General features: G+C 45.6%; 2 protein-coding genes across 6 annotated transcripts in view; one reads left to right on the top strand and one right to left on the bottom strand.

The window, feature by feature from the left end:
- Nucleotides 1–7839, top strand: part of KATNAL2 (katanin catalytic subunit A1 like 2) — a 28528-nt gene extending 20689 nt beyond the window's left edge. For both annotated transcript variants that reach the window (XM_038124718.1, XM_038124716.1), the window contains 4 exons: nt 326–436; nt 5914–6076; nt 6990–7092; nt 7417–7839. In XM_038124718.1, the coding sequence (XP_037980646.1) occupies nt 326–436; nt 5914–6076; nt 6990–7092; nt 7417–7556 (517 nt within the window). In that variant the 3' untranslated portion in view covers nt 7557–7839. The remainder of the gene's footprint in view (nt 1–325; nt 437–5913; nt 6077–6989; nt 7093–7416) is intronic.
- Nucleotides 7840–9501: 1662 nt separating this feature from the next.
- Nucleotides 9502–22992, bottom strand: HDHD2 (haloacid dehalogenase like hydrolase domain containing 2). 4 transcript variants are annotated; one of them, XM_038124722.1, is made up of 8 exons: nt 22843–22992; nt 22458–22526; nt 20596–20728; nt 18302–18510; nt 16092–16176; nt 12706–12922; nt 11918–11981; nt 9502–10771 (listed from the first exon to the last, which is right to left on the bottom strand). In XM_038124722.1, exons 3-8 carry the CDS (start codon nt 20694–20696, stop codon nt 10668–10670), a joined length of 780 nt encoding a protein of 259 aa, XP_037980650.1. In that variant the 5' UTR covers nt 20697–20728; nt 22458–22526; nt 22843–22992; the 3' UTR covers nt 9502–10667. The 4 variants fall into 4 exon arrangements, with proteins under 4 accessions (XP_037980650.1, XP_037980648.1, XP_037980649.1 ...); XM_038124720.1 differs by having other exon boundaries at nt 20596–20731; nt 22843–22987; XM_038124721.1 differs by lacking the exon at nt 22843–22992 and having other exon boundaries at nt 22458–22671.
- Nucleotides 22993–25005: the final 2013 nt, after the last annotated feature.

The raw sequence follows: 25005 nt of genomic DNA, 5'->3' as shown, positions 1-25005 counted from the left end.
CAATCAGTCAATCAATCAATTGGAGCCCTAGCTATTTTGCAGTAGATGTTGGTCTTGCATGGAGATTAACATGACGAAAAAAACAGATAAATACTTTCTTTGGATTCAGTGATTGTGAATTCTCCTAACTTTAATGCACTGAAAAGAGTCCATTTAAGTAATCATTAGAAAGCTTGATTTTAATGCTTAGATGTTAGCTAATGGAGCTTAATCGTGCTTTGAACTGGGGCAAAACTGTGACAAGGGCTCAGTTGCTGTGAATGACACTGTATAAATAAAGATGATTAATGCCCTGAGCAAATACTATTTCTCTGAATCTTGGTAGTGGTGAACATGAAGGAAGTCGGCGGATGAAAACGGAATTACTGGTGCAGATGGATGGCTTGGCCCGATCTGATGATCTTGTATTTGTTTTAGCAGCTTCCAATCTGCCATGGTAAGAGATCCAGAGAGTACATTTTGAATACATTTTCATGAGCTTCTAAGCACAGATAAAGATTTTATTTAGACTTCTGCAGAAAAAGCCTTGATATTTGGTTAAAGCATTTAAAGATTAATTTGGAGCTTTTACTTTTAAACTCTTCAATTCTTGCTATTTGTGTCACATGAGAATAATCCATAATAAAGTCAACATATGCTGGTCGTACCAGCTGCTAATATTTAAAATGGAGTATTTGACTTTATAGGCAAGTTATTTACTATGTTTGAGCTAAGAAGGGTTTTCAGCCTGGAACTGTAAGGTGCTTAAAACATCTGGTGCTTAGAAGGATACTCCATAAATAGGAACGTTGGATTTTATTAGTGTCAAATGTGACTTTGAAAAGTTGAGGGACAAAATTCTCCTGTTTCTTCAACACAATTTAGTATAGGAGAAAAAACAGTTTAAGATTGGAACTGTGGAATTTCATCAAGCTGGGCAGGATGTGTATTGGGAACAAGACAAGTTGGAGAGGATAAGGAACGGAGGTAACATTTGTAATGTAACAACTGTGGGTGCTCAGGAGAGGAGCTGCTGATCCTCACAGCACTGAGATCTTTCTGGATACCTTTGTCCCTAAAGGCACATGGACCTAAGTGGGTCTGTTCCCCTCTCACATGGAGAAGAGCACAGGCTTGGGTTAGAACAGGAGAGGACAGCAGTCCTGTTTCCAGGGAACTTCAAGCCACGGTCTGGAAGTCATTTGTTGGAGCCCAGTGGGAGGTGTTTGTGGAATGACCTCATGTGAGCAGCAGTTCAGCAGCATTTCAAGTGGCAAAACTTGAAATTTGACTTAGAGGTGCCTTGTTTAGTGAGATGACACTTGCCCAGCTCTGCAGTGTGACAGAGCAGGGCACCTAAAACCAGCTGGGAGCCAGAGAGGGCTCTGCACCCACAAAGACACAGGCTTCATTTATGGATTGTTTTTCAAGATCAGTGATTTTTGGCTGAATCTTTCAAATGTTGGAAGAGCCTCTCTTTGTGACTGGAGAGCTCTGGGTCATGATCAGCAGACTGCTGGGAGTGTCTTGAGTCTGGATGTCACTGGCTGTGTAACCACAGCTGGTTCCTTTTACATACTTTAAAAAAAGTCTGAAGTCCTAGAGCTAGTTTTAGCTCTAGGATCTAGTCCTAGAGCTAGTCCTAGAGCTAGAGCTAGTCCTAGACTAGTCTTAGAGTCCTAGTCCTAGTCCTATGTATTATTTTGACCATATAGATGCACATTTTGGTTGTGCATATCACCAAATGTTCTCTCACAAAGTCTGTGGCAATATTTTACTCCTCTTGTCAGCTGATCCCCTTTTTGTCAGGCCTGGCTGAAAAGGTCCAGGGAACAGGCAGATAGAATTAAACTACAGAAGTGGAGTTTTTGCCTGAGAATTGAGGCTCAAAGGTAATATTTTCAATCAGTCCCAGGTGGCAGGTAAGCCTAGCTTGTCTCGTCCAGTGTTTTCAGGCTCTTTAAATGAAAGAATGGCTGTGTGAACACCTAAAATTTGCATAGAAGTTAGCTGTATTAAGTTAGGCTCATCCCTACTCTGGCCCAAAAGTGTGAGTACAGAGCCACAATGGAATTTTTTTAATAGCCATAATAGCAAAGTCTGTGTGTTAGTTTCAGGGATTTATGTCTTGGACAAACTCATGAATTTAAATCAGTGTAAAATCCTCCCCATTTTGTTACTACATAAAAGGAACTGAGCTGAATTAGATTTGTGTTCCAGTTGTGTAAGAAAATGCTGAAAAAAATAACTGCTCTCTGTATGGACAGTTAAGTTTGAAAGAGAATTAATACAGTATTAATACCTTTGTCTCTTTGGTAGTAATGCACTATAAATGTTTACGTTATTGCAGCATTGTTGCCCTTTCAGAAGAAGCTCTAGCAGTGCATTGCACCTGTGATCTCTTAAATTAACCCGTGAGATAATTATTCATGCTGAGAGATTTTTGCATGTGTTTTGTTACCCTGTGTCTGCCTTACACAATAAATAAGCTCTCTGGGAAGTTGTGTAAAATACACAGAATTGAGTTTTAAGTATTTTATGTATTTGATTTTTGATCATTTTATAATACTGAAGTTCTAATTTCTGTAAAATTGCTTCCTTGAAGCATCCAAAATGACAGCCTTTTTTAAGGTTGAGACAAAATGACAGGGTTTCTGTTTTGAGGGACCTGCCCTGAAAGAAAGCAGTCAGTCTGTGTTGGAACAAGAGTGGCAGCTGGGGTGTTCACTTTTGAAACTTTTATACCTGAGACTTTAGAACTTCCTTTTGGACTTTCTCTCTTGTCAGGTGAAAGTGTTCCTACCACAGAGAAAATGCTTTAAGGAGGGGCTGGATAAATGCTTATAAAGGTGTTTGAGGACGATGGAAAGCCTGGTGAAAGCCTGAGCTTTCACATCCCTGGGGTTCTCCAGCCTTGAGGAATTTGGGATTATCTGCCTCCAGAGAGGTCAGCAGGTTTTAAACCTCTTTTAGGATCCCAACTATATATTTACAGATTATTTTTATGAGTATTAGGTGACATTTAGCCCTACTGTCAGACCTAGACTTCATCTCCACAGGAATATTTCACAACAAAATTTCAAAATATCTAGTGCTACCTAAGCTGTGGCTTCACAGCACCGCCCTGTGCTCTTGCAAACATTTGTTGTTAAGCTGGATTTCAAGAGATTTGTTTAACATAGATATTTATTGATCAGGGAAAAAAAATTAGTACCAAGCTGCTTTTAGAAGAATGAAAAGAAGCCTAAACAAAGCTCTTTACACTGTCCTAAGCTGCACTGCAGCTATTGATCTTCCTCTTCAGCCTGTGCTTGCTGCTCAGCCCTGCTTTCTGCTGCTAATCTGCAAGGTGTTTCTATTAACAAATTACTTGTTAAAATGATTGAATGTAATTAAATAAAATAAAGGCCTTGTTAGTGAAGGAATAAAGAGATCCTTAATCATGCAGTGAATGTTTCCTAGTGTATAAGTTAATTTAATTCAGTTTTCATTGCAGTGCTGTTTTCTTCTCACCCTTACCCTCAGGACTGGTGAAGTTGTGCACACGGATAGATCCATACCTTCCAACCCGAACCATTCTGTAAATCTGTGATGCCTCCTAATGTTAATTACAAAAAGTCATCCATCTTATGCATCTGTAGAGCTTTGTTTATCTTTTCACGAGCATCTCTCAGTACTTCCACTGGCTGTTGTTTCAGAGAATGTTTAGGTTGGCTCAGTGCTTTGTATTCTGCTCTGGTTAATGTCACTTAACCTTGCATTTGATCACTGACAAAACAATTCAGCAACAACCTAAACACTCGAGATAACAAAAACATTGTTTCTTTATTTCCCTCTTCAGCCAACAGGTCAGTGTAACCTTCTGGATAAACAGAATCACAGAATCAGGGCATCACAGAGTGGTTGGGGTTGGCAGGCACTGTAGAGCACATCTAGTTCCACTCTCCTGGCATGGGCAGGGACACTTTCCACCGGACCAGGTTGTTCAAGCACCCTGTTTGTGAGCACTTTGGGGATGGGACAGGCACAGAACAGCTGTGGCACAGCTCCTCTGGGCAGAGCAGAGAGATTTCTGTTGGAGACTTCTTTACAGAACATGGCTAAGGGCGTTCATGAAGCTGTGTTCTGAAGCAGAAGGAGTGATGGAAAATGTAATTTGGAGGATTTGCAGGCAATTTGCAGAGGTTGGCTGTGGTTGTCCTTCACCTGCAAAGGCTTTTTAGCATACCTGTGTTTTAGTTTCTCTCTAAAATCATGAGAACTTTTGCCCTCTTTACACAGATGATGTTAATGTGGGTATTAATATGGGTAAATAACAGGAAAGGGTTATCAGCCAGAGTAATTATTTCCAGCCAAGCAAGGCAATTTTAAGAAGTTGAGCTGAAAAATACATTTGGAAGATGAAAGGAGACTAACATGGTTCTTTGTGCTAGGTGGGACCCTCTGCAAGAGGCATTGCACTGAACACTGGACAGCACCTGAAGCATCCTAAAAATAGCAATAATAATATCAATACAGCAACAGCTGTTGATTAACAAATCCTGGTATTTACTTCTGAGGCCTTGATTACAAGCACGGGGGTGGATCTGAGTGAATTCCTGTTGTCCTCCGGGCTCCTGGATTTCTGATTTTTGTTTTCATTATTTGGATCAGTGCATGTGGAACAAGGTCTCCCAAACCAAAACATTCTGTTCCTGCAGAGCTGACAGCCAGGCATGCTAAGGTTGGGCAGGCACCTGTGGGGGGATTTGGGTGCCCATTCTTGTTTTTTTTGTTTTTGTTTTTGTTTTTTTTTTTTTTCATGTGCTATGCCATAGAAACACTTGGTATTAAAAAAAAATAAGGACAGGTCACCAAAGGTGATAGAAATCAGCTCTGGTGCTGGGCTACAAATCCATCTTGAGCTGGCTTTGAACTCCCTGTGAACTACAAGGGAGTTTCCTTTTAGAAGGAAACAAGAAACTCCATTTGTTGCCTCAATGTTGATTTTGCTGGGAAAAATATTTCACCCAGGGAATTGGGGATAGGGGCAGGTTTATTTCAGGGTATCTGCAGTCCCAGGTTGCAGGTACAGCCCTCCAGCAGCTGGTTCCTCGTGCTCAGCCAGCACAAGTGGAAATGATGCTTAGGGCTTCTGTTCTTCTGCCTGTACAAGAAACTTTGAAGTGGGTTTCCCCTGCATGAGATTTTCTTGCAAGGTATGAGGACTAAATAATATTTTAAACTGGAATAATGAGTCTGTGACTGAATGGGGCCAGTAGAGAAAGATTGGTACAGGACCTTTTTCTTATCTTTTTGTCGACAAAACATCATAACCTGTGTTGATGTTGACAGAATCAGAGTTTTTGGCTCACTGACACATTTATCCAGCATGTTCACCCTGCATGTGATACTTTTCATAAGGATAATGTCCTTTGTGGCTGTTTATTTATAATAATAAAAATACAAATAAAACCAAACCAAAACAAAATTAAACAAAATATAAATAATAGAAACAATCATTCATAATTTGTACTGCAGGAGGAGTCTCAGTTTGGTGTCCTGTTCTGCCATAATACACAGCCTCACATCCAAGACCTTCAGTCTGGATTTTATACCCACTGAGCATCCCTTACTAAGTAGCAATTAATTAGTCCTGAGAGTGCCCCAGACAGGCAATTTGTAGTGACTCCTTAATAGCAGAGGGGGAAAGGGAGAGGTTGTTGCTGATGAGACATGCTGCAGACGAGCACCAGGGCGAAGGACGGAAACTGCAACTTGTGACTGTGATCGTTAGCATCGCTGTCACAAGTCGCATATCACTCAACAGGAATACACTGGATAATTAACCCTTGTTTTTCCTTTTGGCACAGCTACAGGTGAGGGTCTTGCTGTCAAAGCCGCGTCTCCGTGCCGAGACGCGCTGAGACGCTCCCCGTTGTCCTGTGCCTGCAGGGAGCTGGACTCTGCCATGCTGCGGCGGCTGGAGAAGAGGATCCTGGTGGACCTGCCGAGCGAGGAGGCACGGCGGGTGATGATCCAGCACTGGCTGCCCCCTCTGAGCAACAGCGGCAGCGTCAAGCTGAGGACGGAGCTGGACTACAGCCTGCTGAGCCAGGTGGGCAGGGCTGCAGCTGCTCCTGGCCACGGCGGTGAGCGGGGGTTGGAGAGCACCTCGGCGTGCAGCCACGTACGGAGCTGGGCACCTCCTGAGCTCACCTGAGGCTCGCCGGCTTCACACAGCTCCGCCTGCAACATGGTGTGTGCTGGCCCTCTCTGCTGGGCCAGCTTTTCAGCCTTAAATACAGGGAGACATCCAGCAACAGCAGATTTTATCACTGCTCTCACCAAGCTGGGAGCACTTCCAATTCATCAGGGTAATGAACAGTTAATTGTGTAGAGAGGGTTTGTCACAGCTCCGCTGCTGTGGCAGGAAAGAGCATTTGGCAGCAAAGAGATTCACTAGGTACCCCAGCTTCCTTCATGTAGACCTTTGTCACATCCTGGATTCTTGGGAAACAGAACCCTAGAATGGTTTGGGCTGTAAGGGACTTAATCTTTTTCCAACCTCCAGCAGTAAGCAGGAGCACCTTCAGTTAGCTCAGGTTGCTCAAGGTCCCAGCCCTTAAATATTTTACTTTACTCAGCTGAGATTCTTACAGAGACAATACTGCTCAGTTCTGGGCTCATAAGGAAATATATTTATTTTACTAACTGGAAACCTGAGGATGGACTCAGAAAGGTGGGTTTTATTTCACCTACAGAAAACTGGCATTTAGTAAGAAAATGCCCATTATTTTCCTTGGTCCTATGAGGTATTGTAGGCCTTCAAAGAATAACAAGCTACATGATTTTGAGGGGACGATAAAAAAAAAATAGATTTTTGAGTGTTTCTCTGTGTTTATAAATGCATTTCAGGCAGCAGTAGACTTCACTAATATCTATATAAATACATACCCAATATATTTGCCTGCAAATTACATTTATGTCTGATTTGTGAACTGTAATGTATCATTCTGATCCCCTCACAGGAAACAAATGGATACTCTGGCTCAGACATAAAACTCGTGTGCAAGGAGGCAGCCATGAGACCAGTGAGGAAAATTTTCGATGCTCTTGAAAATCATCAGCCAGGTACCTCAACTCTGAGCAGAGAATCTGGCCTGGGATAGTGCTGATTTCCTGCTGTAACTCTTGGAACGAACATTCTAACTCCAGCAGGTGGAGCTCTGATATCTGCTTGGGAAAGTTTTAAAATCTACAGTTTCAAACCCTGTTAAATTTCTAAAAATCAGGGCTTCTTTTAAAGCTGTCATTATCTGTGCTCACAGCATTATCTGTGCTCATGCAATTTTTAATTTATCACACCACATCTAGCACTAAGTGTTGGACTCGGCATGGATATAAAAGTGTCTTTTGGTAATAGTAACAGGATTGATTCAATTCTCTTGTCTTTAGGTAACAGTAACTTGCCCGTGATCCAGCTGGACACAATCACAACCGCTGATTTCCTGGATGTGATCACCCACACCAAGCCTTCAGCAAAGAATCTGAGCCAGAAGTACACGGCTTGGCAGAGGGAATTTGAGTCTGTCTGATAGGAAAAATCAAAAATCTCCAAGCCATTTGCCATCCAAAGCGGCCTCCAAAGGATCAAATGGTGATGGGGAAAGAAGTGCTGCTGTTTCAAGGAACAAAATGCATTGACAAGTGTCAGAGGGAAATCTTTACTTTCAAAATGCAAGGGTGGGTGAAGGGGTGATGGTTATTCTTTATTCAAAAAAGTTCTTGGAGTTAATGTAATGGCACAATCCTATGCAAAAAAACCTCCAGCCTTAATTTTATGTATAGACTTAAAAGATTGATTGGTTGATTGATTGATTCTCAGTCTTTATTCATGACAGATTTTGGGTAGAACTGGAGCAAAGTTTGAAAGCAGATAGACAATTAGTGTAACTCTCCGTTTCTGACACTCCATAGAGCATCACAGTCAGTGCAGCTTTCCCAGCAGAGACCTGCACCCTCCTTAATGAAACACAAAACAGGAGTTTTCAGTGAAATTCAGGACCTTAGCAGGGCATGTAAATTTGGCTAGTTTGTCACTATTTTCAGCTGAGTTCAAAGCCTTGAAGTGTGTTACTGTACTATTGGTTTGGGGTATTGCCAAAATGAAAAAGGCAAGGAATTAGACAAAAACTGCAGAAAATCAGCAAATTTAGGATAATTAACTAGAAACTGTATTGGTGGCTACCCAATACTGGTTTGCAGCCAGCCATAAAACAGAATTGCAGAACCCCAGGATGAGTCAGGTTGGAAGGGACCAGAGGGAGTCTCATCTGACCCCACCTCCCTGCTCCAGCAGGGCCATCCCAGAGCACAGGGCACAGCATTGTGTCCAGAGGGCTCTGGAATATCCCTGGTGAGGGAGACTCCCCCCCTCTGGCCTCTGATGTTGTGCCTCCTCTGCAGGGGGATTGCTGGGCTCAGTCCCTGGCTCTGGTGCCATTGCTGGGCCTGGAGCAGAGCCTGGGCCCTGCTCTGCCCCTCCCTGCACACAGGGACACCCAGGGACACCCAGGGCTGGGGGCCCTCTCACAGCCTGAACAGCCCCAGCTCCCTCAGCCTGTCCTCCTTAGAGGGAAGCTGCAGGCCCTTCCCCAGGTGTGCCAGCCTGCCCTGCCCATGGGAGCTGCAGTGAGCTGTGCAGGGCCATGCCAAACGGCCCCCGCGCTGGACTGTCCTGCTCACACACGTGGCCAGGTGAGCAGCCAGCACTGCCACGTGTCCTGCACTCCTCCCATCAGAAACTCCAACATTTTTTCTTTTTTTGTCATTTTTTTCAGGCTCCAGGTCCTATCACTGCTCCCTCTCACAGTCCTTCTTGCTCAGCAGGACACTTCCCCTCATGCAGTTCTCAGTTTTCCTTGGGCTGGTGTGTGTCTGCATTCCAAGCACCAGGGTTGTGCACACTTTCCAGCACATTCCAGGACCTCTGAGGTACTGACAGTCCCTTTCATTCCTGCATCAGTCACACATTATTGGAAGTCTCCAAGGGAATATCCTCACAGGATTTTGCTGGTATATCTCCCACCTCCTGCACCTGCCTGTGACACCAGGCCACAGACCTCCCTCACATCCATCCTTCCAAGCAGAAACCAACAGGTTCAGAATGGCTGGCACAAAACCCAGGTGTGTGAATTTATGCAAAACTGAAGCTGGCAGTACAAGGGCCCACAGACACTGTCTAAAGATGGCTTCTGTTCCTCAGAGGTCTCTTCTCCCAGGCAGAAAGTGTCATGATGAGAGGAAACAACCTCAAGTTGCGCCAGGGAAGGTTCAGGTTGGATATTTGGAATTATTTCTTTCTAGGAAAGACTGTCCAGCCCTGGCACAGGCTGCCCAGGGCAGGGGTGCAGTCTCCATCCCTGGAGGGATTTAGAAGCCATCTGGATGTGGCACCTGAGGACGTGGGTCAGTGGTGGCCTTGGCTGTGCTGAGGAATGGTTGGACTCAATGATCTAGATAAATTTTCCAGCCTAAATAATTCTGAGATTCTCTGATTTATTCTTGTGTTTCCACTAAAAAAATCTCCTCCATCCACCCATTCTCTTCCTGGCAGAGTCTAAATCTGAACGTAGTAAGCACCCACCAAGGGAGGCTGCAGAGAGACACTGTCACATGCGAGGAATTCATTCATCACCGCGGTTTTGTTTAACAAGAAGGAGCATGGCTCATTAACACAAAACTGTATTTTCAATAAGGTTAATACTCCAGTAATGCATAATTACAACCTAATAATTTAACACACAGGAGCACTGTAAAACAACTGTAAAGGACTTTGATTATTACAGTTTGCAAATGGACCAGAAAAGCCATTTACCATCATTACAAAGTTGGTTCATATTGGGGGATGTAGTGCATAGGAAAAGCATTGCACGCTACAGAATTAAATTTCATTTTACAGCTCTGCTAACCAACTGTAAAAACTGGAATCTGTCCCCATGGCTTGTGAAGGATTTTTTCCATAACATTAAAAAGAAACAAAAAAATCCCCAACAAAAGTGAAATTTTGCAACTGTAGCATTAATAGGACCCTGCTGAAGCCTAATTTTAAAAAGTCACAGTCTCTAAGGCATTTAATACCAGAGTTTTGTTTCTGTATCATTCTTTTTAATAACAGGATCTAATTAAAACATCTGTAAAATGCTGACAGTTTTTAATTTTATGAAAAATTTGAAAAGCAAATAACAGGATCTGCTCTAATGAAAGACAGCCACAGTAGTTATTATTAAGCAGTGGTGATGGTTTCATTTAAGAGTCACTTCTAAAGGAGCGTAATCTCTACCTTTAAGTCAGAGCAGAGCAGAGGCATCAGTGAAATCACTACAGGCCACTGAGGCTCTAAGGCTCTGCTTGAGCTTTATTTACTTGAGTGTTTTCAGTGCATGTTTTCAGTTCAGCTTATTCTGCAGAAGGTGATGCTTTCCAGACGATGCTTTTCATCAGGTATTCTTTGAAAAGTGAAAATTAGAAAACACTGCCCTGTGTGTGTGCCTGTGCTGGGCCCACATGGATCCCCTGCCCCTCACAGCCCAGGGTGGTTTCTGATGGATGCCACGCGTGCACTGATCTTGGGACCTTAATTTTTGAAGCAAGAATGAAGGAAATGGTGTGAAACAGATGTTTCTTCAAGCTACCTGTTCCATTTCTCACAACATCTGCTTCAGGATATGTTCCACTGCCTCTGGGAAATTCTCACAGGTTAAGTAGGGAGCTGGGTTGATTTTGTCTTCATCTGCTGGACGGTATTTACCTGTAACAGATTAACACAAAGATCACTTTACCAAACTCCTGGGAGTATCTTTTTTTCCCCCCCTGAAAATTACAGCCTTGTCATAGCAGTACCAATCAGGAAAACGCCCATCTGGGCAAAAAAACATCCCACAAGGCTTCCCTAAACAAATGCTGAGCCCTCCAGGAGATTCCTCCAGGAGCAGCTCTGGATCAAAACTAGTGTTAATCGCACTGGTTCACTCATTTGCTGTACTGGCAAATGTCCATATTGTAGGTTCTTAAAATAATAATCATAGAATCCCAGAATGGTTTGGGTTGCAACAGACCTTAAACTGCATCCAGTGCCACCCCCTGCCATGGGCAGGGACACCTTCCACTGTCCCAGGCTGCTCCAAGCCCCGTCCAGCCTGGCCTGGGACACTGCCAGGGATCCAGGGGCAGCCACAGCTGCTCTGGGCACCCTGGGCCAGGGCCTCATGATCCTCACAGGGAAGGATTTTTTCCTAAAATCTCTAACCTAAATTTCATGTCTTTCTTTTTGAACCAATACTCCCTGTTCTATCACTACATTTCCTGGTGAAGAGTGCCCCTCTCTGAAGACTCTTCTGAAGAAAAGCAGGATTACTTCCCTTCATTTTCAACATACCACACAGTGTGGCATAAGCAAAAATGCCACCTCAAAGAGACCTTTCCCAGTCCATGGGTCCATCAACAACACAAACAATACCTGTCAGTCCCTCCAGGTTCCATTTCCATACAAAGCAAAATTACATTTATAACGACCTGTGTAATTGTTGAGGAATGCCACCAGAGCTCTGGCACCATGAGAGGTTACATTGCTGTGACTGATTTTGGCCATCTAAGGTGTGATTGCAACAGTTCCCTCTGTTCTGTGATTACTGCTCTGGATTTTTGAGTCAGAGCAGATTCTCAGCTACAAGAGCAGCTGTCCCCATCTATGGCTTTGGTCACCCTGCCATCAGCTGGGGGCCTGTGCTGTGCTCTAGCCCTGTTCTGCCTGACAGGCTGCCTCTGCCCCACCCCAGCAGGGCTGTGGAAGGTGGGGGCTGGCCCCAGGGCTCAGAGTCCCTTCACTTCTAGGCACAGGGTGAGATCCCTGAAGGCACCGCTGTCTCCTGAAATGACCAATCCGTCGAGTACTTACCCGTCCTTACCAAAATCCCACGCATGCCTGCCTGCTGGGCACCACCAACATCATCCCTGCAGTCCTGGGACACAGCAGGAGAGCAGAGGGTTAGTGGGCACAGGCACTTCCATAACCTTCTCTGCTTTGCACATCCTTAAAAGCAGTGACACAGAGTCAGATCTTTCAGCTACCCCACTGGTCACACTGTCACAGGAGTGGTTTTCTGTGTGCTCTCTGCCTGATCAAATAGTGACTGAAGTAAGAGAAAAAACCCATGGATTACACACTAAATCCTGTGAACTTTCATGGAATTGTTTAGGTTGGAAAGCCCCTCTAAGACCATGGAGTCCAACCATTCCCGCAGCACTGCGCACACCACCACTGACCCATGTCCCACACATCCACGCAGCTTTTAAACCCCTCCAGCGATGGGGAATCCACCACTGCCCTAGGCAGCCTGTGCCAGTGCTCAAAGTCCTATTTCATGAAGAATTTTTCTCTAATATCCCATCCAAACTTCTCCTGGCCCAGCCTGAGGCCATTCCCTCTCCTCCTGTCCCTGTTCCCTGGGAGCAGAGCCCGACCCCCCCGGCTGTCCCCTCCTGTCAGGAGCTGTGCAGAGCCACAAGGTCCCCCCTAAGCCTCCTTTTCTCCAGGCTGAGCCCCTTCCCAGCTCCCTCAGCTGCTCCTGTGTCCTTCCCCAGCTCCTAGAAAAGACAGTTCCATCCTGGAGCCCCCCTCTGAGGCCCTGCCTGCCCCGGAAGGCAGCGCTGCACGGCAGTGAGGAGGGGTTTGTGCCCACGTACGTCTCCAATCATGACGGCCTCCTCGGGGGCACAGTCAGTGCCCCGCAGAGCCTCCAGGAAGAAGGTCTTCTCTGGCTTCCCCACCACGGTGGCTTTGGTGTCTGTTGCATACTCCAGCCCTGTCACAAAAGGTCCAGGTCCCAGACACAGGCCATCCTTCTTCTTGAAATACCTGGCTTTATGGATCGCTATGAGAGGCGCCCCATCCAAAATCAACCTAAAGAATGAATGAATGAAGAAGAGAGTACAAAAATTATATTAAAGGAATTTATATTCAACAACTGAAGGCCTCAAGTGGCTTTCAACAATCCCAGAATGGTTTGGGTTGGAAGGGACCTTAAAGCTAAATGAGTTCCACCCCCTGCCATGAGCAGGGACACCTTCCACTGTCCCAGGCTGCTCCAAGCCCTGCCCAACCCAGCCTTGGACACTCTCAGGGATCCAGGGACAGCCACAGCTGCTCTGGGCACTCTGTGCTAGGGCCTGCCCACTCTCAAAGGGAACAATTTCTTACAGGTACAGGATGAATCATTTGACCTTAATTTCATATTCTAGCATTGAAGGAATTACAGTAACAAGTTACATTAAAAAAACCTCAAAGCCATTTGAGGTATTCATGTCCCTCTGAATTTCCCAGTTAACCCTGGGAGTTTGAGCAGGCTCGCTTCCACAGCGTTCTCTCATCTCTGTTATGTGCCCTGCAGATTTTCCTACAGCAGACACTGCATCCCCCTGTCCTGCAGCAAAGGGAAGCTGTGTAGGTGCTGCACTGCAGGAATGCTCCTGGTCCACCAAGCACAGAAATATTACTGCAGCCCTCCCCTCCCAAGTTTCAGTGCAACAAGCTCTGAACTGCCATCTGGACTGCCAAACATTTTCCCTTTGATTTTACACTTTCTCCAGGTAATGCAGGTCATTCCAATCTTTATCACAACAGTGTAAAACACTGGCTGTTACTCTCAGGGCAGAAAGGAGGATTCATTTTCTTCTCAACACCTGATTTGCAAAACAAAGCAAAACAAAAGCCTTTAAGAAAACAAAAGTCTTGCTTTGCCCCTGTTGTAGGAGGCTGGCTGAGGTGAGCTGGATTCTCCTTGGAGGATGCCTGCAGAGCAGTCTGGAAGCTCTGAGCAGGGCATAAATGATATTTCATTTCACTTAATTATCACAAAACACTCCTATTGAATCAATGCATTCCAAAGCAAGCTGAACAGGAAGAGAGCTGGGTTGTGTTTCTGTGAGCAGCCAGACATGTTCATGATGGGAGGATGCCTCTAGGACACAGAAAAATTTAATTTGACAGCATCACCACAACCACTATGTTCAGCAGTTTGCAGGAGAGATCTCACCTGAGAGAATTCTTTCAAACGTGGCATCAAAATCCCACTTATACAGGAAGAGAAATTTAGTCTCAGTCATTTCAAGTGGTGCCTGGAGAACGGCCAGACTCTGTGTATCTCATTTTGGGACTCGTGTTGGGTTAGATTTACCTAAGTTAATGTTGGGTGTCAATGGAATAGTTGCCTACCACGTAATTAGTCAGCCTGGGCTCCTCACAGTTGGTGCAGAGGAAAAGGCACTCCTAGGGCACAGTTCAACTGTCCTATTTTAAGCATTATTAGGTAAAAAAATGCCCTGAAGTGCCTCCCTTTATCCCTCCAGAGCCCAGATCACCAGCACAGACACAGTGCTTAGATATCTGCACTTAATCAGATTCACCTCATAGTTCTGCAATCCCGATGCAATTCCATTTTCAATGCAAATCCCAAGTGAGTTAATTATCTGAGCAGTAAAGGAGAAGGAATAGGGCAATGCTCAACAAGAAGAGGATGTGCCAGTGGCCAGTGTTTCCACCAGGCCTAACAGAACTGAGACAGCAGCAAAAGTTTATCCCCCATAGAGAATGGGGGGAAACACCCAGAACAAATCAGTGAGGTGTTACAGGCCAGACAGAACCCATCCTGGCTTTTTTAAAGTGTCTCGGTCTTCAGCCCGAAGTAAACGATGGATATTATTCAACAATTAATACATTTAGGACAGAAATACAAATCAATAAAATGATGTAAGCACTGGGCTACTCAACAGGTTAAGCTCATGCAGTTGTGAAATTAAGAGTCCACTCATGACCCAAAGTGAAATTCCAAAATCAATGCCTTTGGCAAGGCTCACTAACGAGGCAGACAGGGTCAGTTTGGGTCAACATCTGTTGATGTAAGACAGAACTGGCAGCACATGAGGACAGCACTGGCCTCCCACTCCAGGAAACCTCCCTAAGACACTGGTGGGCAGAAACTGATACTGTTTCTTCTAATTTTATGGTTATAAAGAGAGGTTAAGGTGTTTGGTATCAGGCTTTTCACCAGATTTCAAAGCTGCAGAACAGTGGTAGCCACCACCCAGTGAGCAAAGATAGGAAAGGGCTCATCACACACATCACCAGGGCTACACTCAGCTACAGGCTCACACCCAGTGTCTGAAAGCTGAAGGCTTCTCAAGTTAAAATACAGAGTGTGGAGTCAAGCCAGAGCCAGTGAGAAGGACACATGGCTCTGCCCACACTGGTGCAGCCTGGCTCACGGATGGTCACAGACAGAGTGCATCTGACTTACCCCTCAGCCTAGAGACAAAAAGAGCATCAAAAATAAAACACTCAAGATCAGCTCCATAGCCCACCTGGCCCAACAGGCTCTGCTGGCCACTCCTGAACAGAAGATCCTTCAGAAGATACTGCTGGATATCCTGCATTAGGTAGGTAAGGAATAACCTCCCCTAAATACTGGATTCCTTTCCCTACTGCACACAGGCTCTGCAGGCTGGGCTTTGAACACAGAATCTGCCTCTCCTCTTGGAGAAGAAACAACCTCAGGCTGTGCCAGGGCAGGTACAGGTTGGACAAGAGGAGGAATTTCCCCCTGGAAAGGCTGGTCAGGTATTGGAAGGAGATGCCCAGGGAGGTGTTGGAGTCCCCATCCCTGGAGGTGTCCAAGGGAAGGCCTGGACGTGGCACTCAATGCTCTGGGCTGGTGACAGACTGGGGATTGGGCACAGGTTGGATTCAATGGGATGGGAGTCTTTTCCAACCCAAATAATTCTGCGAATGCTTCCCCACATTCCTAGTTTTGTGCATTTCTCCTTCATGAACTGCTAACTTTTCCCCTCAGTAACAGCTGTGACTGTACCTCTGCAGTTTATTTAGACTGAAAGCTGTAAAAATGAGGTCTGGACTGCCTGAAGTTCCTGGTGGAGAATCCAAATCCCGCAAGATTAGTGACTCCCTCACAAGCTGCATGATGTGTGATATTCCTACCACCCTTCTCTTCCCAGAAAGAGAAGAGAGCCCAGCACAAGACAGCTCCCAGTCCACCCCCTGCCAGGGGCTGCCTTACCGAAAGGCTCTGTTCATCATCTCGTAGTGGAAGTGCTCAGGAGCCAGTCCCACCACCACAGCATTGGGGTTATCCGTGCCAATCCCTAGGAAAGACAGGATTTCATTCACACTTAGCAGCCCACAGTCAGCAAAGTGCATTTAATCACTTTAAGGTAAAATAAAGCATTTTCTGACACATTTGCATCACAGAGACTGCTTTTATGTCTTTTATAGATGAAGAAAGCATCTGTGGAAAAGGGGCTGGTCTATCCAGACTGTTCCATCCTCTAGGATCTGGACAGTTTTAAGGCAGTTGTGGGATGATTCTGCTTCTGCTCCCACTGAAATGCAGCAGGACACAAAAATCCCTCTTTTAACTGAATGACTGCTTGCCATCTGAGAATCCCTCTCTACATATATTTATGTGCTTTGTAAGACAGTAAAGCAGGAATTCAAGTGAATCCCATCCAGTTTTTCCATTCCCTCTAGCCACATGAAATTCCACTGACTGTTGTTCCATGCATCAGTCTGATCCTGACAATAAAGACAGTACTGCAGCATGGCCCAAAAGTTGTTTCCCTAGATAAATTTGGGCTTTTCTGGAAGGTCTTTTTTCAAAGTGGATTAGTGCCCTTGGGAACAGCTCCACTGCAGTCCCACCCCTGGACAGAACCAGCAGTGGAAGCAGAGCAGCACCAGCAGAAGGGTTTTACTATGGCATGTTATCAGCTGAGGATTTTGTTCCACCTTCAGACACACCCTCTGCACCTCTAGCAGGACAACTAGAGCTCCTGGCTGGCTCTGCTGGCTGAGGTCTCCTGCTGCATGTCCCTCAGGTGGCTCAGCCAGCAGAACATCCACTCAGAGGTGCCACGGTGCAGTCGTGACATCACCCAGAAGCATCTGAGTCCTTAAACCAGGAAAGGATTCCTTCATCCGCCTGTGACCAACTTTAACAGAGTGATCAGCCAAGAACAGCTCGACAGCAGCCATTAACTGGAATTTAAAGCACTCTCCACTGTACTTACATGTTCCAAGAGCAGCGCTGAGGAGATGTGAGTCAAAGCCCTTGTAGCAAAAACAAATCCAACAACCCACTCCAGACCCCAGCAGTACAGATGATGCACCAATGTGCCCCCGTGTTACCTCTGTCTCTGCCATCTTTTACAAAGTTAGCATCAGCTCCTGAGAAACTGATGGAAAGATCCCAAAACCATGGAGACTGAGCTGATTTAAATGCTGTCAGTGAAAGAGCTGCTGCCTCTGCTGTTTCTCACCCAGGGAAGCCTTCCTGGGAGCACAAATATTGCCGGGGGCACATTTCTCTGGATATGCTGTTAGGAAGAACAGATTACCAGGTTTCACTGCTCTCACAGAGGCTTTTCTGCTGAACATCGACCTCTCTAAAGATTTCTGACCAGACTATGGCACCAAAATATAACAGGAAATTCCTAGATCCTGGCAAGTTTAGAACCTGCTTAAATTACACAGCCAAAAGATTTTGGTTTGTAAGGCAAGGGCAAGGCAAGCCACCCATACTTCAGCTGCCTGACTTTAAATAAAAAATTTTGAGTGTACAGTATGCAGTTTTCAACTCTGAGTATGTTAAAAATGAGGGTATATTTGCTAGTCTTGTTGTCCAAGTGAGAACACATCATTTTCTGCTGAGGGAGGGAAATGGGAGCATCTGAAAGCAAAGCAGATTTTAACCAAGTCTTTAGGGATGACAATTTAGAGGACTCAGGGTGATGAACCTTCTGTCACCAGTGAAGGTATCCAAGTACATGGGGTGCAACCTAAATGTTTAATATAAGATAAGCAATAATTGCCTGGAGATTTTGCATTTAATAATAACCTATTAACAGAGAAACAGCCTGTTGTGTGTGCCTACACACTGTTTTTTCAGCTCTTTATGACCAATAAAGCACCAATGACCTGGTGCTAACAATTACTTCATATTTTACGCTGGAAATGAATGGAAAGCATTGAGTTTTACCTGAATTCCTGACTATTTGAAGGCCTTGGCTGCCATTCCCACAGCTCCTCAAGAAGATACAACTTCAGCCTGTTTGGTGCTTGATTTAAAATTAAGAAAGGACCTTTATGACCCTGCAGAATTCCACATTTCAGGCTCCACCATGGCTGGTGGTCTGCAGATGATCGAGAGCACATCTCCTCAGCTGTTCATTAACTGCTGTTAATTAATTAGCTGCTTCCTGAGCACCTCACCTGTGAAATCAGGCAGGGCCTTGTCGTCCACCAGGAGCAGGGGCCGCACCTGCTGCTGCTCCAGGAGGTTCCTGGCTGCTGTCAGGGAGGTGAAGATCTCGTGCTCGGCGATGTCGAAGCCCAGCCCCGTCAGCCTCTCCAGCAGGTCCCTCTTGCTCTCCTTGGTGGTGTTGGTCACAAACCGGACGGTCAGCGGGGCACTGCGCAGCCTGGGGGGGACACAGGGGCACACTGGGCACAGGCTCCTCCTGTTCTCACCCCTCTGCTTCTCCCTGGGGCTAAAAACAGGCCCAAAGGCTGCAGATGCAAAGAGCACACGGAAGACTGGTGCCACACAAAAACTTGTGTGAGGTGGAAGGGAAAGCAAGAATTACACCCCCCCAGACTAAGACAAGTCATCCTCCTCTCCTTTCCCTCTCTGCCTCAAAAATTCCTGAAGAAAACAGTGATAGCAACTCCCTCTTCACAGCACCAGCCAGCACATCCAAGATAACTAATTCGAAAAGCCTTTTTATTCAAGCTACACAATAAATAAGCCAGTCCTGCTTCTTGATCAAAATAAGCGAACAAAAGAAGCTTGTTGCTGAATTAATATATTGAACTCCACTGCTGGGTGAATTTCCCAGCAGCTGTGGCTCGTTCAGGAGGCTCCAGGAGCCTGTGTTACCTTGGTGGTGGTTTTATGTCAGCTTCTGCAGCCATTTCCCCCTTTCCTGAGGAACACCAGTATCACATAAAACCACATTATAGCCCTGTGCTGACAGTAAATGCTACCAAACAATCAAATAATTTTAAGTGACAGTTTCAACAGCATTCCCTTTAATTATTCCCCCACCGTCACTTTCTCTGTTGCTATAGGAACAAACACAGGCATCAGGACTGTGTGGAGAACATCAGAATAAAGTTGGAGACTTGCTTCCACCTGTCACTTCCTTCTACCTCTTGTTTTACACTGACCATTCACAGGTATGAGATGATAAAAGAGTCCCCTGGTTGATGATAAAACAAAAAATAATATGATTTTTTCCCCCTGGATCTCAACTGTGAACATAGTAACCCTAAAATGGGCACCTCTCCATTTGTTCCCTAAGCAAGCTGCATGCCATTCCTTCTAGCTTCTCTTTGGGAAGGACAGGCATGTGGGCTGGCAGAAAAGAGAGTGGGATGATAATTTTTTTCAAACCTCTGAGCCAAAAGACCTGGCTGCTCTCTGCCACCTGCCCTCCATACCTGTGACAGCACATATATATTATATGGAATTTTAGGAACATTGACTCTCATTTCTCCCTGCAGCAGAAAACAGTGCAGTGAGTGAAAGGGCAATGAATGAGTACCCAGTGTTTCAGCAGGTTTTACTTCCTTGCAATTTTACATCTTAAGGATATAATCATTCCCACAGCACTGTGGGAAATGCAGCTTCCTCATCCCTCTGCGAACTTTTCCTCTGAGCTGCAGTCCAGCTGTATAAAACCCTTAGCAGCCCATTCAGAGAGTTCAGTTCTGCTCCTATATCCTGATTAATCTTTAGTGCCCTAGAATCCTAAAGTGTCCCCCTTCATTCACCACAGTATCACCTATCACTCTGGGATATTTCCTTATCCATTGCAAGATGTCTTCTCCAGGAAAGCGCCACAAATATTCCTGGGATTGTGTGTCCTATTTCACCACTTGGTTGGAATAAATCACTTTGCTGTGCCTGAGTGTCTTTAGGCACCCTTTAACCATGAGAGAAGGAGTTAATTTGACTGTCCTGTTTATTAATGTGTTGAAATTCCTATGAAATAAAAAACAAATGAGGTTGTCTACCTAGCAGAAAGAAACTTTTAAAACAGTAATAAATGAAAAAAGCCTTGTCTAAATGAAATGAAAATGCTACAGGGGTTGCCTGGCTCCCTAGGCCAAGCTTTTCTGTTATCCCACTTTACCTCAGCACAGATCTGAAAGATTTGACAGACAATCAGAGCCCCGAGGAACAGCTCAGCTGAACTGATTTTGGGGTAATTCACCCAAACTCAACTTCTGCTGTGGCTGCCTCACCTGTGAATCAGCAGACACACCTTGAATACTGGGGGTTTTATCTCTAGAAAAGGCTTAGAAAACACAGGAAGAGCCACTGAGGAAAGCAGCAGGGGCTCGGGTGACACCAGTATCTCTCTCCACCCTTTGCCGAGCTCTCCTGGCACGAACACAGCGCAAAGGATTCGGCCGCGTGCTGACCCCACTCACCCACCCCTTTGTGCAAACAGCACTGACACAACCTCCCAGAACAAACCCAAAAGAGAGGGGAAACTTGCCTTTTCAGGGCTTCCTGGGCGCCAGGCACGGCCGAATCCTCGACGTGGAGGGTGCCATTGAGGTCCACCAGCACGGCCTTCAGCGCGCGCCGCGCCGCCATCGCGCCCGGGGACAGGCCGAGGGACCCCGGGACTGCTGGGGATTTAAAAAAAAACCTCACGTAATTGATGGGGGGTAGTTTTTGTCGCAAAGGCTCTGTGGAAATCGGGTGCTGTTTGTTCTTTCAGTGCATCAAAACGAAATAAAGTTCTCTGAAGGACTTGAGGGTGCTGGGGAGAGAGAGGGCCATTAGGCCTGGGATTGCTGGCTCAAGGCCTCAGCAAGAACCTTTCAGCAAGTCCTGCCAACAGCAACAGTGAAAATAAAGACACAGTGCTCTAAAGCTGTGCCTCTAAAGCTGCATTTTGGCTGTAAAGCTCAAAACGCTCTGCCGAAGTGGAAACTGTTGGTTTTATTTTTGTAAGAGGGATGCAGCCCACACCACAGCCACGCTGAGGCTGCTCAGTCAGGATTTTTGCAGATTTTTAGCCAGCAAGCTCTCAGGGCTCAGGCATATCCAGCACCTCGAAGGGTCATTCCATGCTCTTGCAAAAGGGGCAGTTTTTCTGGTTCCACGTACTCAGCCCAAAATAAAAGCCAGGATTTGAAGGGTAAAGGCACCAGGGGAGGAACAGAGAGGTGATGTTTGAGTCTCCCGGCTAAAGATCTGTCTCCAGAAACAAACACTTCCCCTCATGTGGGCTGCAAGTGCTGCATTTTGCTCCGTGAACAAGTCTGAGGAGCTGTTTCTCAGAAAATGTCCAATACAGCTCCAATATAGCATTTTTTTTCCTCTTGTCCATTAGACAAGAACCATCTGAAAAGGCTGAGAGAGTTGGGATTATAGAAGAAAAGCTTCAGGGTGATCTGATTTTGGCTTTTCAGTACCTGAGGGACAATGTCCAAGTGATGGAGGGACAGAGAATGGCTTCCCAGGGCCAGAGGGCAGGCCCAGATGGGATATTGGGCAGGAATTGCTGGCTGGGAGGGTGGGCAGGCCCTGGCCCAGGGTGCCCAGAGCAGCTGGGGCTGTCCCTGCATCCCTGGCAGTGTCCAAGGCCAGGCTGGACAGGGCTTGGAGCAGCCTGGGACAGTGGAAGGTGTCCCTGCACGTCCCAGGGTGTGGGATGGGATGAGCTTTAAGGTCCCTTTCTACCCAAACCACTCTGGGATCTGCCAACCCTACGAGCGACCACAGTTTTGTGTTCAGCTGGTTTGGTTACAGACAGCATGTAGCATGTCTGTACTTCTAAAAAAGCACAGAGACTGGTCAACACCATGACTGGAACCTGCCCTAATAAATTTCTGTCAGTTTTATCTTTGCAGACGGTTTTATAAATGGTCATGTGGGCCTGGGGTCTCAGGTACACCACACACAGACCACACCACGCACACCACAGTTTCCACCACAGGAAACTTTGATATTCCACTACCGTTATTCCTGCTGGTTCTCTGCAATGAGAAAATAAATAAAAATGCTTCTTTTACTGTCTATCTGTTGATACGAAAGCCAAAGTTAAACGTTAAAGACACACAGAACTCCTAAAGAAGCTTCATCAGTTTCAATGGAAATTGCTATTATCATTATTATCATTACTACTATTACTACTGTTTTTATTTTAGTGTTACCATTTTATTTTTACCCTACATTTCCATCGGTTTTGCTGTTCACAGTGCATTTATTTGGGAAATATGGATGTTATCAGCAGAGCCAGTTTTCAGCACAGCCTGATTTTAAGGAAGAAGCTCATGGACTGCCAAGGAAATCCTAAAAGACCGCCAGAACCACAGTTTTTATAATCACATCCCAACGAAAACTCACCTTGTCAGGACAAAGGGACACCCTAGCCCCGGTCTCTGGGACAAGGACACGAGGAACACAAGACACAACCTAAGGGAAAGAGGGATATATTCTATAAAGATATATACGATTGTTATATATCCCTCGGTGAAAGGACGGGGCTGGCACAAGTGCGTGCCTTTCCGCCTCCCAAAACCCCCGTGTTGCGGGGATGGTACCGCCCCTTCCCGCCAGCTCACATCGGGCACACGGGCTGGCCCATTCCCTACCGGGGGAGTCCCGACAGCGGGGAGCTCCCCTTTCCTTGACGCAGATGGTTCCGCCCGCCATTTCGCGGCCGAACGCGGCGGACGCGCCCACGCGGAGGAGAGGGGGGGGCAGCCAGCGCGGCTCCCCCGGCACTGACCTGTTCCCGCCGCCGCCGCCGCGCTCGGCCTGCCGCCCGCGGGGTCCTGGCGGAGCCGCGCCCGCCCAGCCCCGCGCCGGGCCAGGCCCGCCGCCAGCGCGGCAAATAATAAACAGAATGTAATGGTTGTTGTCATAAAATAAACACCGACCTCAGCCCGCAGCGGGCCTGCCGCCGGTCGGCGACAGGCAGCCGCGACAGGCAGCGCGGGGGGCAGCCCGCAGGGCCCTGAGGCTCGGGGCGCACCGTGACGTGGGTATGGTATAAATTATATAAATTACACCCATTCTATCCATTATATCCCTGTTGCAGCCTCTTTGTCCTATATGTGCAATATGTAATCATACCCTGTGTGGATATGGTCATAAATCATGTAAATTATATCCCTTATATCCTATATGGACATATTTATATCCGTAGCCATGCACTATGGATATCCATAAACTAATTATCAAAAACATATCAATAATCTCTACACTATGGATATCCATAAACTAACTATCAAAAATATATCAATAATCTCTATATTATGGATATATTGTGCCCTGTATGGATATTATACATAATAATGTATTCATATATCTATCTATCTATCTATCTATCTATATATATATATATATATATATATAAAAACGTTATATACAAAATCTTATCATATCCATATATGGCTATATTATACCCATAATATATCCACGGTAACTAGTATATATTTATATATAAATACAAATATATATATATATATATATAGGATATATAAAAATATTAAATATTTTTTATTTCTAGGATATATTAAAAATATACCCGTTATATAGCTACAATTTAATGCTTTAAATTACATCCATAATATGTCCACAGTGATAATATAACATATATATTATAATCCACTTATTATATCCATATACAAATATATGAGTATATTTTCATACCTATATTTATAATTCCACATTGATAGGTGTTTATATGTCTTTGTAGCATGACTTTTAACCTACAAACGCAATAGTTTGTAAAACTATTACTAAGGTGAATAGACATGTAAAAACTTTGCTTTGCAGGTTCCTTTCTTTTTGCAGGTTCAGCCGCAGCGCTGCTCCAGAGCTGCTGGAAGCCAGGCGAGGGGATGGCAGCAGTGTGGTTATTCCCAGTGGTTATTCCCTGGCTGTCCCTGCACTCCCTGCTCCTTCCCTGCACACCTGATCCTCGCCTGCTGCCCCACTTTGAATCCCGATTTTTCACCTGTCAGGTGAAGCTCGTCCCAGTTTTGCCTCCGCAGCGCAGGATTCCCGTTGCTGCTTCTCCCTGCCCGCGTGCCTGCAGCCCCTCTGGAAGCACAGCAAGGAGGAGAACACCACTTTGTTATTTTAAAGCTGCTGCAGCTTGCAGTCTTTAGTGCTGGCCTTGACTTCAGCAAGGACAAATCAAGTTTGGATGCAGAAATGGGGTTACAGACTCGCCGTGCCTCAAGCCGTTCAGCACTCACTCCCAGTGCCACAGCCATGGAAACATCTACTGCCGCTTATCTTTCCCAAAAAATTTCATAGGAATACAAAGCATTCCACACACACACAAAGCCCCATTTCCAGCAAAGATCTGTGAGAACAGCTGAGCCTCGAGGCTGCACCCTCCTCACCTCTGACTGACACCAAGATCATCACAGAGAAACTACTTCTAACAGATCCACAGGTTTGAGAAGCTGAGGATCCTGGAGATCCTGTTCTGCCTCAGGACGGCGTTGCCACATCTCACTGGGTTTGCTACATAAACCAAAATACAGCTCCACAGCAGAGATGATACTGCCACGCGCCGCAGGGATGAGGAAAAAGTTACACGTTTCATACAAGAGCATCTGAAGAGGATGAAGCAGTTTTGAGATATCCCCACTGTACACAGAGAGAGAGAGAGAGAGAGAGAGAGAGAGAGCTGGGAAAGAGAGTGCTTAACTTGGAAATTCAGGATTTATTTACAAAAATCACAAGAAAAAAAGGAAACAACATAAACCTGTCCTCCTGGATGTACTTTACTCTGCAAAAACCTGTGACTGAAGATCATTTACATGTTTTACAGATTCTTTTTCATATACAACAGCATAAGCTTTAGTCATCAAGACATTGGGAGAAAAGATGATTGGGCAAGCTGCTTTAAAAAAATGAAACTGCCAGGTCTCCC

This window comes from Motacilla alba, chromosome Z (genome assembly GCF_015832195.1).
Source record: "Motacilla alba alba isolate MOTALB_02 chromosome Z, Motacilla_alba_V1.0_pri, whole genome shotgun sequence".
In the NCBI taxonomy this organism is placed as follows: Eukaryota; Metazoa; Chordata; class Aves; order Passeriformes; family Motacillidae; genus Motacilla; species Motacilla alba.
The sequence above is the reverse complement of the archived record's forward strand: the minus strand, read 5'-3'. Positions and strand labels throughout refer to the sequence as shown.

Coding starts and splice junctions, on each gene's coding strand:
- HDHD2 (XM_038124722.1), bottom strand. CDS start 20,696: ATGGCGGCGCGGCGCGCGCTGAAGGCCGTGCTGGTGGACCTCAATGGC. Junction 18,511..20,595: donor GCCCAGGAAGCCCTGAAAAG/GCAAGTTTCCCC, acceptor TGTCCCCCCCAG/GCTGCGCAGTGCCCCGCTGA. Junction 10,772..11,917: donor TGGGATTTTGGTAAGGACGG/GTAAGTACTCGA, acceptor AATCTGTTACAG/GTAAATACCGTCCAGCAGAT.